This window comes from Primulina tabacum, chromosome 3, assembly GCF_025594145.1.
Source record: "Primulina tabacum isolate GXHZ01 chromosome 3, ASM2559414v2, whole genome shotgun sequence".
In the NCBI taxonomy this organism is placed as follows: domain Eukaryota; kingdom Viridiplantae; phylum Streptophyta; class Magnoliopsida; order Lamiales; family Gesneriaceae; genus Primulina; species Primulina tabacum.
The window spans coordinates 8,288,085-8,303,555 of NC_134552.1; the positions used below are offsets into that span (position 1 = coordinate 8,288,085).

At 33.4% G+C, this 15,471-nt stretch overlaps 2 protein-coding genes across 6 annotated transcripts; one reads left to right on the top strand and one right to left on the bottom strand.

The window, feature by feature from the left end:
- The first annotated feature begins 5,106 nt into the window (after positions 1-5,106).
- On the top strand, positions 5,107-12,373 carry LOC142539903 (aspartate--tRNA ligase, chloroplastic/mitochondrial-like). 5 transcript variants are annotated; one of them, XM_075645654.1, is made up of 16 exons: positions 5,107-5,547; positions 5,714-5,857; positions 6,526-6,635; positions 7,007-7,118; positions 7,262-7,333; positions 7,858-7,949; positions 8,083-8,203; positions 8,866-8,988; positions 9,423-9,618; positions 9,720-9,895; positions 10,011-10,082; positions 10,702-10,800; positions 10,893-10,973; positions 11,511-11,568; positions 12,009-12,037; positions 12,081-12,373. In XM_075645654.1, the coding sequence occupies exons 1-16, from the start codon at positions 5,161-5,163 to the stop codon at positions 12,354-12,356; spliced, it is 2,148 nt and encodes a 715-aa protein (XP_075501769.1). In that variant the 5' UTR covers positions 5,107-5,160; the 3' UTR covers positions 12,357-12,373. The 5 variants fall into 5 exon arrangements, with proteins under 5 accessions (XP_075501769.1, XP_075501770.1, XP_075501768.1 ...); XM_075645653.1 differs by having other exon boundaries at positions 5,109-5,547; positions 9,708-9,895; XM_075645655.1 differs by lacking the exon at positions 8,866-8,988 and having other exon boundaries at positions 5,108-5,547; positions 9,708-9,895.
- Positions 12,374-13,081: 708 nt separating this feature from the next.
- Positions 13,082-15,123, bottom strand: LOC142539904 (uncharacterized). Its single transcript, XM_075645659.1, has 2 exons — positions 14,458-15,123; positions 13,082-13,837 (listed from the first exon to the last, which is right to left on the bottom strand). The coding sequence occupies exons 1-2, from the start codon at positions 15,055-15,057 to the stop codon at positions 13,475-13,477; spliced, it is 963 nt and encodes a 320-aa protein (XP_075501774.1). The 5' UTR covers positions 15,058-15,123; the 3' UTR covers positions 13,082-13,474.
- Between the last annotated feature and the right edge of the window lie 348 nt (positions 15,124-15,471).

The following is a 15,471-nucleotide window of genomic DNA, read 5'->3' on the forward strand; positions in this document are numbered from 1 at the left end:
ATGTATTTCTGGTTTTTTTTAAAACATTAATGTATTTCTATTAAAGATACACATTCATAAAAATCTGAAAACAATGACAGATGAAAAAATAATAATATGTAGTATTTGTGTTTAAAAAAAACAACAAAAACTAGTCTACTAGGAGTTTATATTTTTACTAAGTATTAATTAATACGTTTTTGTTATAAATTTATAACACGAAATTGTGACTTGAAAGTGATCTTTTTATTATTTTAATAATTTGCAAATTATTGTATTAAATTATTAGATGGTTTTGATTTTAGTATATAATTTATAATTGATCGTTTGATTTGAGGTCGATGGTTTTGGGAAATAATTTTGGATAATCCGTTCGGAAAACTAACAAGTATATTTTAGATTTTATTTTGAATATAAATGTAATTTCAAATCTCCAACTCATATCAACATTTATCTCTTGTATCGATATGTATGTAATTGAAATCTTATTTTAGGACAATAGTTAATACAAAATTTCATAGAATATTCACGCTTAGACATACAACACAATAATGATTATCATGTCAATAATTCACGAAAGTTCTCAGCATCAGGAAATAGTCGAATCAAAAAAGATATCATAAACCCTTATTTTAAAAAACTCTCAATATATCTAAAAATAAATAATATAGAGTCTATAAAAGTTCTGAACAATGACCAACCCTAGATTTTCTAAACATATTTATTACATATTTAAATAATGCATTCTCAGGGTGTGTTTGGTTTATTGGATTATACAATGACAGATGAATAGTTAAACAATGATCCAATGTTTGGTTAAAATTTTAAAATATTTTTATAATCATTTTGATCCGATTTAAGATCCAATTTTGTGGATAACTATTTGATTGTTAATACGAAAAATCAAGTGAGATATGTTATCAAACTCATCAAATTACGTTTTTCTCCTTTGTTTTCTTATTTCAACACCCTTATCACTTTTTCAACATCAAAGAAGTGCGACTGAATCTCGATATATTACTTTTACAACATCAAGGAACGGCAGCTCTCGATCTACAATCACTATCTGTAGGTTTCTCTCGCTCTCATCTTGAAGATTTACAAACAATTGGAAGTGTTTTTTTATTATTTTATATACGGAATCAGAATTATCACTCGTCTCTATCAATTATTCATCTTTGTTTTCTTAGCTCCATTAATCATCACAAGTTTGTTGCCAAAAATCGGAGACTGATCAAGTGAGAGTGGAAATTTTTCAAGGTAATATTTTATTATCTATTTAATTTTGTCAATTAAATATATTTTTTTTATAATTCTTTTATACGAATATGGTTACTTGGGTGCCACTTGATGGTACGTACATCGGTGTCTAAGTACCAAATGTGGATAAGCCAAAATATATAAATAGAGAAGGTGAAATATCAGTTAATTTTTTACGAGTATGTGACCGCGACATGAAATTTACTTATGTTTTAACTGGTTGTGAAGGTTCTGCAGCTGATATTAGAGTTTTATGTGATGCTATTAGTCGTCCTAATGGTTTGAAGGTTCATATAGATACTTTTTAATAGATATCAGACGATAAAATGATAAATTTATATTTTTTGTATATTTTCTTCTTTTTACAGGTTGTTATTATCTGTGTGGCTGTGGATATGCAAATGCTGAGGATTTTTTGGCACGATATAGAAAAATCTGTGATCATTTGAGTAAACAGGGACGAAGATCAATGACACCACAAAATTATTGGGAATATTTAATTTTAAGCATGCTTCAGCTCGTAATGTTATAGAAAGAGCTTTTGGGTTATTGAAAAAGCGACGGTCAGTCCTTAAAAGCCCTTCATTTTATGGTATCAAGATTCATAATCAAATGATCATGGCATGCATTTACTTTACAACTTTATACGAGGTGAGATGATTGTGGGTCTGCTAGAGGATGAATTTGTAGAAACAATGGAAAATGATGAAGCAAGACCTGAGGAAATGATCAATAATGTTGAAACTTCGACATAGAAGGATAATTTGAGGGAAAATTTAGCCGTGACAATTACAACCAATTTTTAGGATTTTATTGAATTTTCTTGCTTTCATGATATTTGAATTTGAATATTATGAGTCGTTAGACAACTCCATGTTTAAGATGTTTATAAGTTACTAGTTTCTTCTATTTTGCTTCTTACTTTATTGAAATGGAACATCCATATTGCTCAATTAAGCACATTATTGTCCGTAACTGTGAGTAATGGTGATTCATTATATATATGTTGGTGAATTCAATTGTTTTGAATGTATGAAGTCAATAAAATTTCATTATATAGACTCTATGAACCTCTTGTTGCTGAAACTTGCTGAGTATCCATGTATTTGCGGTGCATTTGTGCCATAGTATTCATTCATTAGCACATGTCATTTGATATTTTTAACATTGAACGAAACTCATCCTATAGACATGCAAATATATTTTGTAACTTGCAGTGTTGAGTTTTGATATTTTATACATTTCTTCATGAGAGTTAAATGTGATATTTTTCTTTCATTATTATTAGTATGGTGAACATTTATGAAACCGTCAAGCATCCAATATGACAGTATGAAAAGTAACAAAACATACAAGACACGACGAATATGGTCGATTAAAGAATAAGAAGCATTGATCGACACATTGAAAGTTGTTGTTAGAACGGGATGGAAATTAGAAAATGGGTTTCGCAGTGGTTACTTAACTGTTCTTGAAAATGAATTGCGGAATTCATTTCCATAAAACAGATATACGTAGAATTGCTCGTATCAACTCAAAAGTCCATGTATGGAAAAAAAAACTATGGATCATTGGTTACCATGCTTACTCGAAGTGTGATATGGTGGAATGATACCGACAAAATGATTGATGTAAAAGATGTTGATTGGAATGAATACATAAAAGTAAGTTTTTACATTGTGTATATTATTTTTGTGTTGTTTTAATTTCTTTACATGTAATAAGTTTACATATCTCTTCCTTTCTTGTTTGTTTTTGGTTTAATAGGCTGATCCAAATGCAAGGCTGATGACACACAAGTATTGGCCATTTTATCATGATTGGTGTGAAATTTTTGGAAAGGATAAAGCTATTGGTGAGCATGCATAAGGATTTTATGACATGGTGGATGATTTAAATAATAAGGAAAATCAAAATGAAAATGATGTTGATATTGTATTGACAAATTATTACATGATTTATATGATGAAACAACATTGATGTCTAGAAGTAGTGTGGGTCGCAATGAGAATGAGAAAAAGATAGTTTCTAAAAAGCGTAAATCTTTTGATGTCGATCCTGAGATTATTGCTGAGATGATGAATAAGTTCACAGATAAGGCTGATGCTAGATTGGAGCAAATTGCACAAAGGATTGGTTATGCATATGATGCGTCAAATGCAAGAAAAATGGTTTTTGAAACTTTTGAGAATATCTCATGATTCACTTTGGAGGAAAGATTTGACGTAGCAGAGCTGTTGGTGAACAATACACATGGATTGGAGTTGTTCTTTAGCTTGCACGACGAGGCACATGTTGTAATTTTGAAGAAACTTTTGGGTTGATTTCATATTTTGAAAAAATTATTGTCGCATATTTCAGGTATTTAATTTCATTTTATTTCATATTTTGAAGAAACCATTAGACATGTCCTTAACGTGCATGATGAGGTACAATATTGTTCTTCATATTTTATTTTGGTGATATATTTGGTTGGATAATAATATGTTTATATTTTAGATATTTTATATTGCAAGTTTTTATTTGTTATATTATTTTTTTCAGAGTTTGTCCAACTTTTTTTTCATGAATATAAAGATGAAATATTGTCAAAATAATTTTTAAAGTTTGGAATACATTTATACACACACATACACACACACATACACACACATGTGTGTGTGACGTTAAAAATTAGTTATAATATTTAATTTAACAAATAAGTAAACTTATCAAGGGTATAATAACAAATTTAGTAATATTTTGAAGCTAATCACATATTCAAAACGTTGAACCAAAAAATCTTAACAGTATCACATAACGTCTGATTAATAATATATCAACTTTTTTACCGTCTATAACATAATCAATCATTTATTTATCTCATCATTTGTGTCAAACATATATTTAAAGTAACTATCTTGATAACTTCAGTGGATGTATAAAAATAACCATACTTTCATACAATAATAGCTATTATAACGATTTTATTTTGATGAATTCCAAAAATAATTAAATAGTTACATTTAAAATATGTGCATACAAATTATAGCGCGCATGAGTTGCTAATATTGTATTATATATTATACTTGACAAATAAAAATTAGTGGGGTTTAAGAAACTGAATCTACTCGAACGAACTGTTAAATCAAATCAAACAAGACCACATGAATTAGATTGGTTTTCTATCAGTTATTATTTGAATTGGTTTTCTAATCAACCAAACCACAAAAATTGATTTTGTTCAAGATTTTTATAAAAACAAACCAAACCAAATCGAAATGATTATGTTATGAGCGTATGTTTCGTGTAAGACGATCTTATAAATCTATTTATTTGATATGGTTTGTCCTGCTCCATACCTAAAGTTAGAAATAAATTTTTTCATTAGTCGAGTTAGGTAGAAGATTTTTTCACAAAATAAACTTGTGAAATGATCACATATGAGTTTTTGTAATATTATTATAATATAAAATATATGTAATAAAATTTTTAATCTAATATGATTTTGCTTGTATTTTTTTAATTTTTAATTTGAATTTTATTATTAACAAGCTTTGTAACAATCTAGGATTCTTTTATTATAAAGAATTCAAATTAAAATAAAGGTTTCAAAATTAATGGGCGACACTGCAGTCCTTTCTTCCTAGGGTTTTTTCATTATGGCCCTAGCAAAAGGAAAATTGGGTATCTTCGTATATATTAACCGATAATTTCGACAAACAATATTTAATTTTAAATACAACAATTTTGATTAATAGTCAGATTTCTTATTTAAGGTATCTTATGATATGTAAGGAAAGTATGTAAACGGTAATATTGTGTGCAAGTATTATTCATTTAACCGTTGTATTTATGGGTCTATAAATAGACCTGCGACACTGCTAAAAACCCTCGGATTTGTTTCCTCCACATGTATTGATAAGTTATTATCATCCCTCCATGTCCCTCCTCCTCCTCCGCTCCCTTCCCGCCGGCGCTTTTCGCGCTAGGCACTCGTCGGCGTCACATCTGCCTTTCATTCTCGCCTTCCGCAGAATTAAATCGAATCCAATTGCTTCACTTCAGAGACGCGCGATCTTCTCAATTTCCGCTTCCGCCACTCTGGCTTCCGAAACCAGAAGTATCTCTGCTCACAAACATCCGCCACCGCCCTCGTCGGACGCAAATACAGCCGCACTTGAATGGGTCAATCGAACCGCTTTTTGTGGCGAATTGTCCGAACCCGACGTCGGTAAACGGGTTCGACTTTGTGGGTGGGTGGCCCTCCATCGTGTTCACGGCGCTCTCACATTTGTCACTCTTCGTGACCATACCGGAACTGTTCAGGTTTGTTTTACTCTATTTTAGACTCGCGTCTGTTCAATATGTATTTTATTTTAATTTAATTTCATTTTTGTGGTAAACGAGGTCGGAAACCCCTTTACTTGTTTTAGTGGATTACATTTGACAAATATATTTTCCTTTCTATTTCTTTTGGGTTTCTGACGATCAGGTAACAACGCTCCCAGATGAGTTCCCCGAGGCCCATTCAGTTATGAATGGGTTGAGACTTGAGTATGTAATAGCCGTGGAGGGTTTTGTTCGGCCTAGACCAGTTGAGTCGATCAACAGGAACATGAAGACTGGATCCATAGAGGTTGGTAATTTATTCTGTAATCACAGTAAATCTATACCCTAATACATGTAAAAATTACGTGTTAACTTCAGTAAAAGAAAACACATTTATTTAATGTTTTTTGTCAGTTGTCACCTTTTTTAGACTTGTATACACACCTTGTCCCAAATATTTCCATTTTCTCAAATCTCAAGCATGTTAAGGGTCTTGGCACCAAAGAGAATTTATACTTTTACGAGTAGTTTGTGATTATAACTCAGCATGATTATATTTTCTGTTTTTTTTTGGAGTGATATCGATTGGTTTTTCTCAACATGATTCTTGAAGACATTCTTGCCTAATTTATTGTATTGAATAATGCAAATGCTAGCTCTATGATATACCTTAGGATAATTTAGTCCAGATAAGTTTTTCCTAATCACTACTTTCATTTCATCAAGTTATTATCCTATTAATAAACTTCATTTGATTGTTTTGTCCCAGTGGCGTGGCCATACCGAGATTTTACCGTAGCTTTGTACCTATGCTCACAATTGTTATGTTTTAGCTCAAAATATTTGTACTTGTAAGGACATTTAAAATCATTGCTGAGCAGCTGCTATGAAGCTCACGTGGAAAACGTAAAATGTGTTGACTATTTTATGATGTAAATGTTCTCAAATTGTCCTTAAAATATCTTCCGTGCGTAGGTAGCTGCAGAACACGTCCATGTGTTGAATGCAGTAAGTTTTAAGTTACCTTTCTTGGTGACCACTGCAGAGGAAACTAAAGATTCCATTAAAGAGGAAATTAGACTGAGGTAACCTGCGTTTTTATGTATTTTTATCTATGATTGAATTGGAATTCTAAATTTGTTACTAGAACCATTTTCAATTCGTTACCTTGTTCATGCTCTTTTAAAAGATATAGGTATGTAATGGGGAATATTGTTTGAAATTTCTTGTCCAAGCCCCTCTGCCTTATTTTTGTCTCTTTTTGATATACTTTTAAATAGCAGTGCTATGCTGTCCCTGTTGTTGTCACTCAAGCTTATGATGTTCATAATTCAAGCTCTGCAGTAAATAAAATAAAATAGGTAGGGTTGGGAGAAAACTTAGATCACCAATGACACATATATTGCTGATCACTCCTCTGGCTGCATGAACTAAAATTATATGTAAATATTGTCAGATATCGATGCCTTGATTTACGAAGACCTCATATGAATTCAAACATAGTGTTGCGGCATAGAGTGGTGAAACTTATTCGACGATATCTTGAGGATTTTCATGGTTTTGTGGAGGTAATAAACATGACCTTCTGTTCCTTTAAATTATGATAATTGCTATTTGTAACTTCTTAATCATGGAAAAGGTTACGGGATTGCTTCTCCTGGTTTATCCTATTTCCTTCTGTTGATCCCAATCTTCTGATGTTTTAAGGTAGATTGAGACTCCAATTTTATCCAGATCTACTCCAGAAGGTGCAAGGGATTATTTAGTGCCTTCTAGAATTCAGGTACCTCTGTCTTTTCTAGTTGCACCGCCAACTGGTAGGTGAGCTTTGACTTTAGATTCTTACAAAAACGGCTTTTTTAAAACGGTTAGACATTGTATTTTTCTCATTGTGTTCCTTTTTATCTAACACGTGCTTCAGAATATTATATATGTATTGGCTGTGACTGTAATGTGCATTAACGATTTTGTTCTCATGCTATTTCTAGTGGCGGCATGTGGATGACGATGTACCAATGTCACAATATGCAACTTGGCTCCTTCAGTTTCTGGAACAGTAAAAAATGAAACACATTTACTTGTGGTGAATGAGTGCTTTGCTAGAGTTGTAAACACTAAATAATGCATAACTAATTTCTATTGGCACTTTTTATCAGATGGATGATCTAATTTAGTCAAGTTGACGCGTGCAAAAATAACAAATATTATGAGCACTTTTTATCTTCACGGTGATCTATTGGTTGAGTTTGCATATTTATCATATATTATATGTTACAGAAGTCTGATCCTTGATCCTTCTCCTTGAAGCCAGGAACATTTTATGCTTTGCCTCAGAGTCCACAGCTTTTCAAGCAAATGCTCATGGTTTCTGGTTTTGATAAATACTATCAAATTGCAAGGTTTCTATCTCTAATACTTTGTTTATTTTCCTTTCCCTTTTCAATGAGCCAGGATCATAATTCGATGACCGGGGTACTTTTGGCATTCTTCTTGTTTTCTGACCAACATAATTTGGACTCCCTTTATTTGCAGATGCTTCAGGGATGAAGATCTGAGGGCAGATAGGCAACCTGAATTCACGCAGTTGGACATGGAAATGGCATTCACTCCTCTGGAAGACATGCTGAAGCTCAATGAAGAGTTAATTAGAAAGGTTTGTCAGTTTGGTGTGGATTTCCACTTTGTTTCATTCATGATGCAGGATGCTAAGTTCTCTTTGATATTTTGTGAACTAATCTTGCTTTTACCTCTGTGGTTTCTTGGTTAACCTAATTTTCTCCATTTAATTCTTGTTCTGAGGTACCAAATTTGTTTAACTTGTGAAGTAATTGATAGTACTAAAGGTTGTTAGTTCTACACACATATACCTTGATGTACTAGGTTTGTCCACAACTGAAAACACTCTTGGTGTTTGTAAACGGTCAACATGGAATTTTTCTGAATTGAATAAAGAAAATGGTTATATGATGTTTTGAATAGCATTTGAATACAAAAGATCGCATTGCATAAAAAGTTGTCTCATGTTTCGGCAAAGTTTGTCATAATGTATTATAGTTTTACCTTATATGATTGCAATAAGGATGCATATAAGTTGACAAAGAGTGTATTACTTCGTGCTTAGCAATTATGTTTGCTGTGACTGTGTCATATTGTGCTTCAATGATACTGAGGTAACTGTATCTGGTGATTTGATTGAATCTTGACCTCATTTAACTTTATGTTTGTATTTTTATTTTTATCTTGCAGTTTCCGTAGGAAATATGACAATTTGCTCAAACGATGTGGTATCAAGCATGAACATATACTCTCTTGCAGGTTTTTTTTGAGATCATTGGAGTTGAACTACCAAACCCCTTTCCAAGGCTTACATATACTGAAGCTATGATCAGATATGGTTCAGATAGACCTGACACCCGTTTCAATCTTGAATTGAAAGATGTAACATCTTCGTTGACTTTTTTCTCGTTTAATTATTTTTTTGTCATTTCCTTGGGTTGATGGGACCATACTTTATCATGTTATCGTATTTGATTGTTTTTTTGGTTTTCCTTGTCTGCTCTTTTTGATGTTTTATTTTATCCTAGTTGCTTGAGTTAAATGTTGGAAGAATCTTCTCATATACGAGAAAGTGCTTTTTCATTTATTTCTCTTGCATGTTTCATGGTTTAATTCTTTATTACTTGGTGTGTTTAATCATTTCAGTGATTTTCATCATTCATCATGTTTTTTGTTCATTGTGACCCACATGCCAAGACTGGTTTCCTCCACTAAGATAGTTTGATTTTACTATCACACTATCTTCCTATGTGTTATTGCAATATTTATCTGTGTTTGTTCTTTTGGAGTTGAATATTCTGAAGTTATGTCTGCAGGTATCTGATGTTTTCAGGGGTTCAACCTTCAAATTATTTGCAGATACCTTGTCTAGTGGGGGAATCATTAAGGCATTATGTGTCCCTTCAGGAGCAAAATATTATTCAAATACAGCTCTCAAAAGGGGCGATATTTACTTTGAAGCCATAAAATCTGGAGCAAAGGGTCTGCCTTTCTTAAAGGTCTCAAGTGATGGTAGTAACATCAATGCTTTGGCATACTATATGTAATGCTTATGTTAACGAGTGTATCATTTTTTTACATAACTTAATATTCTATTTTAGGGTCACTTGAAGGCATTCCTGCACTTGTGTCTAGTTTGGATCTGGCTAAGCAAGATTGTTTACTGAAGTTACTATTGGCCAGTTCAGATGATCTGATCCTGTTTGCTGTTGGTAAACCTACATCAGTTAATAAAATTTTAGACCGTCTGAGGATTCATGTAGCGAACGAGCTGTGCTTGATTGACCACGTGAGTTATTGGTACCTTGGATTAAATATAATGCATCTAATTGATGGAAAATGTAGTTTTGTGAAGTTAAGCTTCTTTTTTCTGACTTTATTGTGTTTATCTCTATGGTTTCTAGTCAAGACATTCAATCCTGTGGGTGACTGATTTTCCAATGTTCGAATGGAATGACTCCGAGGAGAGGTTTGAGGTTTGTGAAATCCTTAGTTTTGCATCTTCTAAAATATTTGATCCAGGACGAAATATTTTAATGCTTTTCCAGCTTTTTTCGTCGCACAAAAATATTATCATGTATATTGCCAGACAATATTTTTTTGATGCAGTTTATATGTGCTGCCAAATGTCAAGTTTCTAATTGTGTCTGGGATGAAACAGACTCAAATAGAAGGGCATTCAGAACCTGGTGAAACTTTACCTCATCAAACTTCAAATTGGATTCCTAGGGAATATGTGAGCTTCATCATGATGGCTGAAGTTTAAATGCCACTTGATTTGCCAATATTAGATGGCCCGTGCTTTCAGCCTCTGGAAACTTGTCCAAGAAAATCATCACAAAACCTGTTTTAGTTTTTTTTTTTGTTTTGGGGTAACATTTTCAAGGAAATATTGCAATGCGGAGGCGTTCCAGTCCTTCTGGATGTGCACAAAATAGAATTTTAGTGATTCAATCAATTTGAGCAGGAAATCCTTGTCATAGTATATTCATAATCTAGTCTTTGTTGTATTGATAATCCATATGGAAGCATGTGCTAGTTTGCGGGATTTATAATTTATAATTGATGAGATGCGCTCGCTATGTTTCGTTGTAGGCCTTGCATCATCCATTCACTGCCCCTAACCCTGAGGATATGAAGGATCTTTCATCTGCTCGTGCCTTGGCCTATGACTTGGTTTATAACGGTGTTGAGGTAGAGGGAGACTAAATTTGTTATAGTAGATGTATATGTGCGAAGGAAAAAAATAGTTTTTAAAACTGTGCTATCCCCATACCCAATATCAGATCGGAGGAGGAAGCTTAAGAATCTACAAGCGTGAAATACAAGAAAAGGTGTTGGAAATTGTTGGAATCTCCTCCGAACAGGTCAGCAAAGCCATGCAATCTCATTGCCTATGTAATTCACGCGCATAGAATCATCGTCTATCCCGGTCGAAATTTAATCTCCAGTTGTTGTCACTTGTATGAATGGGTAAAACTTAAGAGAATATGTTTAAATGTATCTCATATTTATGAAAACAAACATCTCCTGGTGTAAGTTGTTACAAAATCACGTCTGTGTTCAGTAGTCATGACTAAGACAAATAGCTACACAAATACATTTTTTTCCCTTCATGGATCAAGTTTCTGCTTGGCATACATACTGTGAGTTTTTATGATGGCATCTGACATTGATAAGCTGCACTTATGCTAAATCCATGAATATTCTGTATGCGGATTCTGAAGGTAGTTTGATTCGCAACAGCTGTTGGTACAGTTTTGTTTGCTCTCTCTTTAAAAAACAGAAGAAGTAAGATTGGAGAAGTGATTATTGAACATTTTTAACCTGTAAATACGAAAAATTATTTGGATCAGCATCATCTTTATCTATCTGACAAGCTTGAACTCTATATATTATTGCAGGCTGAAGCAAAGTTTGGTTATCTGTTGGAGGCTTTGGACATGGGCGCTCCTCCCCATGGTATTAATGTCTTCATTATTTTGGACCGTATTTGTTTGTAAAATATGAATCGTCTGCCCCTGACATTTTGTTTTATTTGAATTTGAATAAAGCCAACAATTAAAGATGTTGGAAGATATCCACAGGACCTCTATTTGATTCTTTAAACTATATGAAGAGATAAATCCAGCCTATTAATTTGTGAGAACTGAGAACCACTGGATATTTCTAACGGTGCATGTAATCCTGCTTAAAGAATCCTCTTATTTTAGTTCATTTCCATTCACTCAACTTTCTGCTTTTCTTCAACCGGTTGCATTCCATTCTTTAAGATTCAAGCATCAACTTGTTCAAGAAAAAATGACCCACCAACCATAATCCTTTTCCTGTAGATGACTGTGTTCATCTGTTAGTTACGTTATTCAATTCCTAAATATTGATAAGCATATTCATTTGGTCAGGAGGAATTGCTTTTGGGTTGGATAGACTTGTGATGCTATTATCGGGAGCTTCTTCCATTAGGGATGTTATAGCTTTCCCCAAGACTACCACTGCCCAGTGTGCCCTTACTCGCTCCCCTTCGGAGGTGGATGCCCAGCAGCTTAAGGATCTCTCACTTCAGACCATATAAGTTATCAATACATTTGAATCTCTGTAATTTTTTCTTGATTCAGTTTGCATATCCTCCTCTAGAAAGGGTTGTTAGCAGTGGAAGGGTGGTGATAACATTGGTCTGTTGTTTGTATGTTAAGTTCGGTTTACATTTTTTACTGGATATATACCGTAGCAGCATTATCTTTCCTGAATAATAATCATTACATTAGAATATTAGAGTGTAGAACCTGCAGAGTACATACGGTATGATAATGATATTTTAATTTTTTTTTGGATTTTATATTATTTAGTATGTATTTGTTCATGTAAAAATGTCAATACACGTATTGATTATCGATAGTTATTTTCTAGTTCACCATCAAATGTTAGAATCATCTCTTTTGTTTTCAAATAAAAGCGTAGGAGTGCTATCTGAGCCCATCCAGTTATGTTCATCCGACCTTGCATTTCTGTCTACATACAAAAAAGATAAATAAAATGACATTGATTATATGTATATGAAAGAAAATAGCATATTATGTAAAGTAGAATATCCAAGAATCTTTTTTAATAATTTGATTAATTCTTTTGTTTTATTTAAAGCTAAGTGAGGTTTGGTCCCTTTAATACGTGTATTGCCAATAAGTTGTCATATACTAGTGAACCTAAACAAATAGTTTTTGGCCCAGTTTGTGGTCGCTTGTCTTCAGTTGGAAATGGGGTATTTGAAAAATTAGACCATGACGCCAAAATACCAGTTTTTAAGGGGATGTATAGTATAGATATAAAAGTTACGGAGTCACTCCAAAATTCTCTAGCGTTTTGTCTATTGTGTGTTAATTTTGTTAATGCTGTTTAACGTACGAAAAGAATCTCTACAGCTGCACAAGTATAGAAACCAGAAAACATAAATAGATTGAATATGAACTCAAAACTGAAATAAAAGAATAAAAATTTTATCTTTCATTATACTTGTGAACAAGGGCTAAAAAATCGAACAGAAGTTCCAAATAGAAAAGAAAAACCAAATGTTCCTAAGATCAAAATATCACGTATTCGAGAACCATGGCAGACTTCTGAGACTCAATCAAATCTCCAAGTTGGTATAAAAAAAATCTCTCCATATTGCCAAGAAGCTCAAAACTGAGTGCAAACTATATATACATCAGCAATCCAAGAACTATTACAACAGGGGTATCTCACTGCAATGTCTTCCACTGATTCAAATTAAGCAACTGGCGGTTTGATTTATATCATACCAAGCCACGGAATTCCAAGAACTGCATCATGTTTCTTCAGTTCCTCAAAAAAAAATTTATTAAGGATTATATGTTCAATCTGTTTTAGTGCAGTGTGCATCTGTACCATGCTTAGTGCACTGATGGTATCCCATACTTCGGAGAAATTCCCTCATCTCTTTGGAACTGCTGTTGCTTGCCTGCAAGAGACGTTCATCTTCTTCATATATAAGGTAAGGTGCTTCATTCTTCTTTCTTGATAATAGTTTTGATGCGCCCTTTAGAACATGATACTCCCAACCCTGAACATCTATTTTGAGGAGATGCACATGCTCAGATTCTTGTATAACTTTATCCAGAGGGATAGACTTGACTTGTAGTTCAATCTCCTCATTGGACTTAAAAGCCATCTTGGCACCTTCGGCTGAGACTGCACTATTGTCAAGCCGCCCAACCAACTAGGGATACACACACATGCCACACAGTGCAAGACACATTCAGCAATTGTTCTATGAAGATAAACCGGACATATATAAAACTTTTACACCGAAATAAACCACAAAGGAGAATACTAGTTTCTCGCACAGTACATAGACCATACGGTACATAAATCTAAGTTTTTAATCAGAAGCAGAGTATGTGGCGATGGTGGAGAACATGTCGTAGCTCAAGTAAGGAAACGAAAATACAAACAGAGGAAAAGGGCAACTGGGCAAAAAGGAGAAAGGAATTTAGGCGCAACACAATAGATAAAAAAGTTCGTTTTTTTAGCATTTTACAATCCTTTCAGGCACGGAAATACCAGAAGAACCAAATGCTTTTCTTAGAAATCTCCCCTCTAGCAAGACATGATGGGGCTGTTCATTTTATCATATGCTGTAGCACAAATACGACAAATCATCGATTATTTCTGAACAGACAATCCTAACTCCTAAAAGTTTACCCCCAATGCTCAATAACAAATAACATTGATCAAAAAGCCAGTTTCAGAAGGGAAAAAAGAAACAGTTCCACACATTAGTATACTCTGACCAATCCTTAAACACAAAGAGAGAGAATTTGGCAGAAAACTGAACACCTTATGAAATGTGATGTTCCCGGATCGATCAGAAGCAGCGGCTTCAAACACCTCCACCAAGTCTCCAACTCTATTAAAATAAATTCCTTCACAAATCCTCTGCAAATTCTCAAAAACAGGCTCAAATGCCAAGACCCTGAAACCCATAACAGCTGCAGCAAAAGTAGCCATTCCCACATTAGCTCCCACGTCCACAAATATCCCATTTCTGCCCTCCCCCTTCATCTTCTCCATCAACTCCTGTAACGTCGCAGAAATATCAGGTCTTCTAAAGGGCTTCCCTTTAAGCGTCCGAACAATGTTTTTGTGCGGCTTTTCCGGTAAACTCCCAAAGTCCGAAAGGGAATAGAGGAAAGGGTGTTTGAGTCCTTCAACAACGTTGGCAAACACAGGGTAAGCCTGAGCAGAGCTAATGCAATCGAATCTTTTGATGGGCCTGACAGATATTGAATCTTTACTGATCTTGTAGGGATTATCGTGGGGGTTTTGGGTGGACAGGTAGAGGAACGCGAGCAGGAGAAGGGATGTGGAGATGAAGAGAAGTAGGTTTTTTGGGGTTAGGATTTTAGTGGATTGGTTTCTTTTCCAGGAATTTGCCATGGAAATGGAGGAGACGAAGAAAATGCGAATAGAGCGTGTAGATCTTGCAACACCAAGCGCCCGAGTGTGTTCTTTTACAATTATTATTATATTAATATTTTTATGCATTCACTATTACAAAAAAAATTTAAAATTTAAAAAGATATTCTAAATTTGCAAATGTTTAGCAAATACATGGGTGGATTTTAATTTTTAATATATTTTTTTTAAAAAAAAAACACATGTATTTAATAATAACTATGAATGAAATATAACAACGAGATTTAGATAATTTTTAAAATTGTTTGAATAACATCTTGTTTATGAGTATTTATTAATCTAAATATATCAAAACACAATAAATAAAAATACACCATGACGATAAATCAAATATATAAACTTATTTATATAACATTTTTTAATTTGCATGATTAT

What these genes read in the sequence shown, in the direction of transcription:
- LOC142539903 (XM_075645653.1), top strand. Translation starts at nt 5,161, where the DNA reads ATGTCCCTCCTCCTCCTCCGCTCCCTTCCCGCCGGCGCTTTTCGCGCT. An exon ending in ATTTTCATGGTTTTGTGGAG is followed by an intron (nt 7,119 to 7,261) that starts GTAATAAACATG and finishes GTTTTAAGGTAG; the next exon opens with ATTGAGACTCCAATTTTATC. An exon ending in CTTTTGGGTTGGATAGACTT is followed by an intron (nt 12,038 to 12,080) that starts GTGATGCTATTA and finishes GGGATGTTATAG; the next exon opens with CTTTCCCCAAGACTACCACT.
- LOC142539904 (XM_075645659.1), bottom strand. Translation starts at nt 15,057, where the DNA reads ATGGCAAATTCCTGGAAAAGAAACCAATCCACTAAAATCCTAACCCCA. An exon ending in GGAACATCACATTTCATAAG is followed by an intron (nt 13,838 to 14,457) that starts GTGTTCAGTTTT and finishes GTGTATCCCTAG; the next exon opens with TTGGTTGGGCGGCTTGACAA.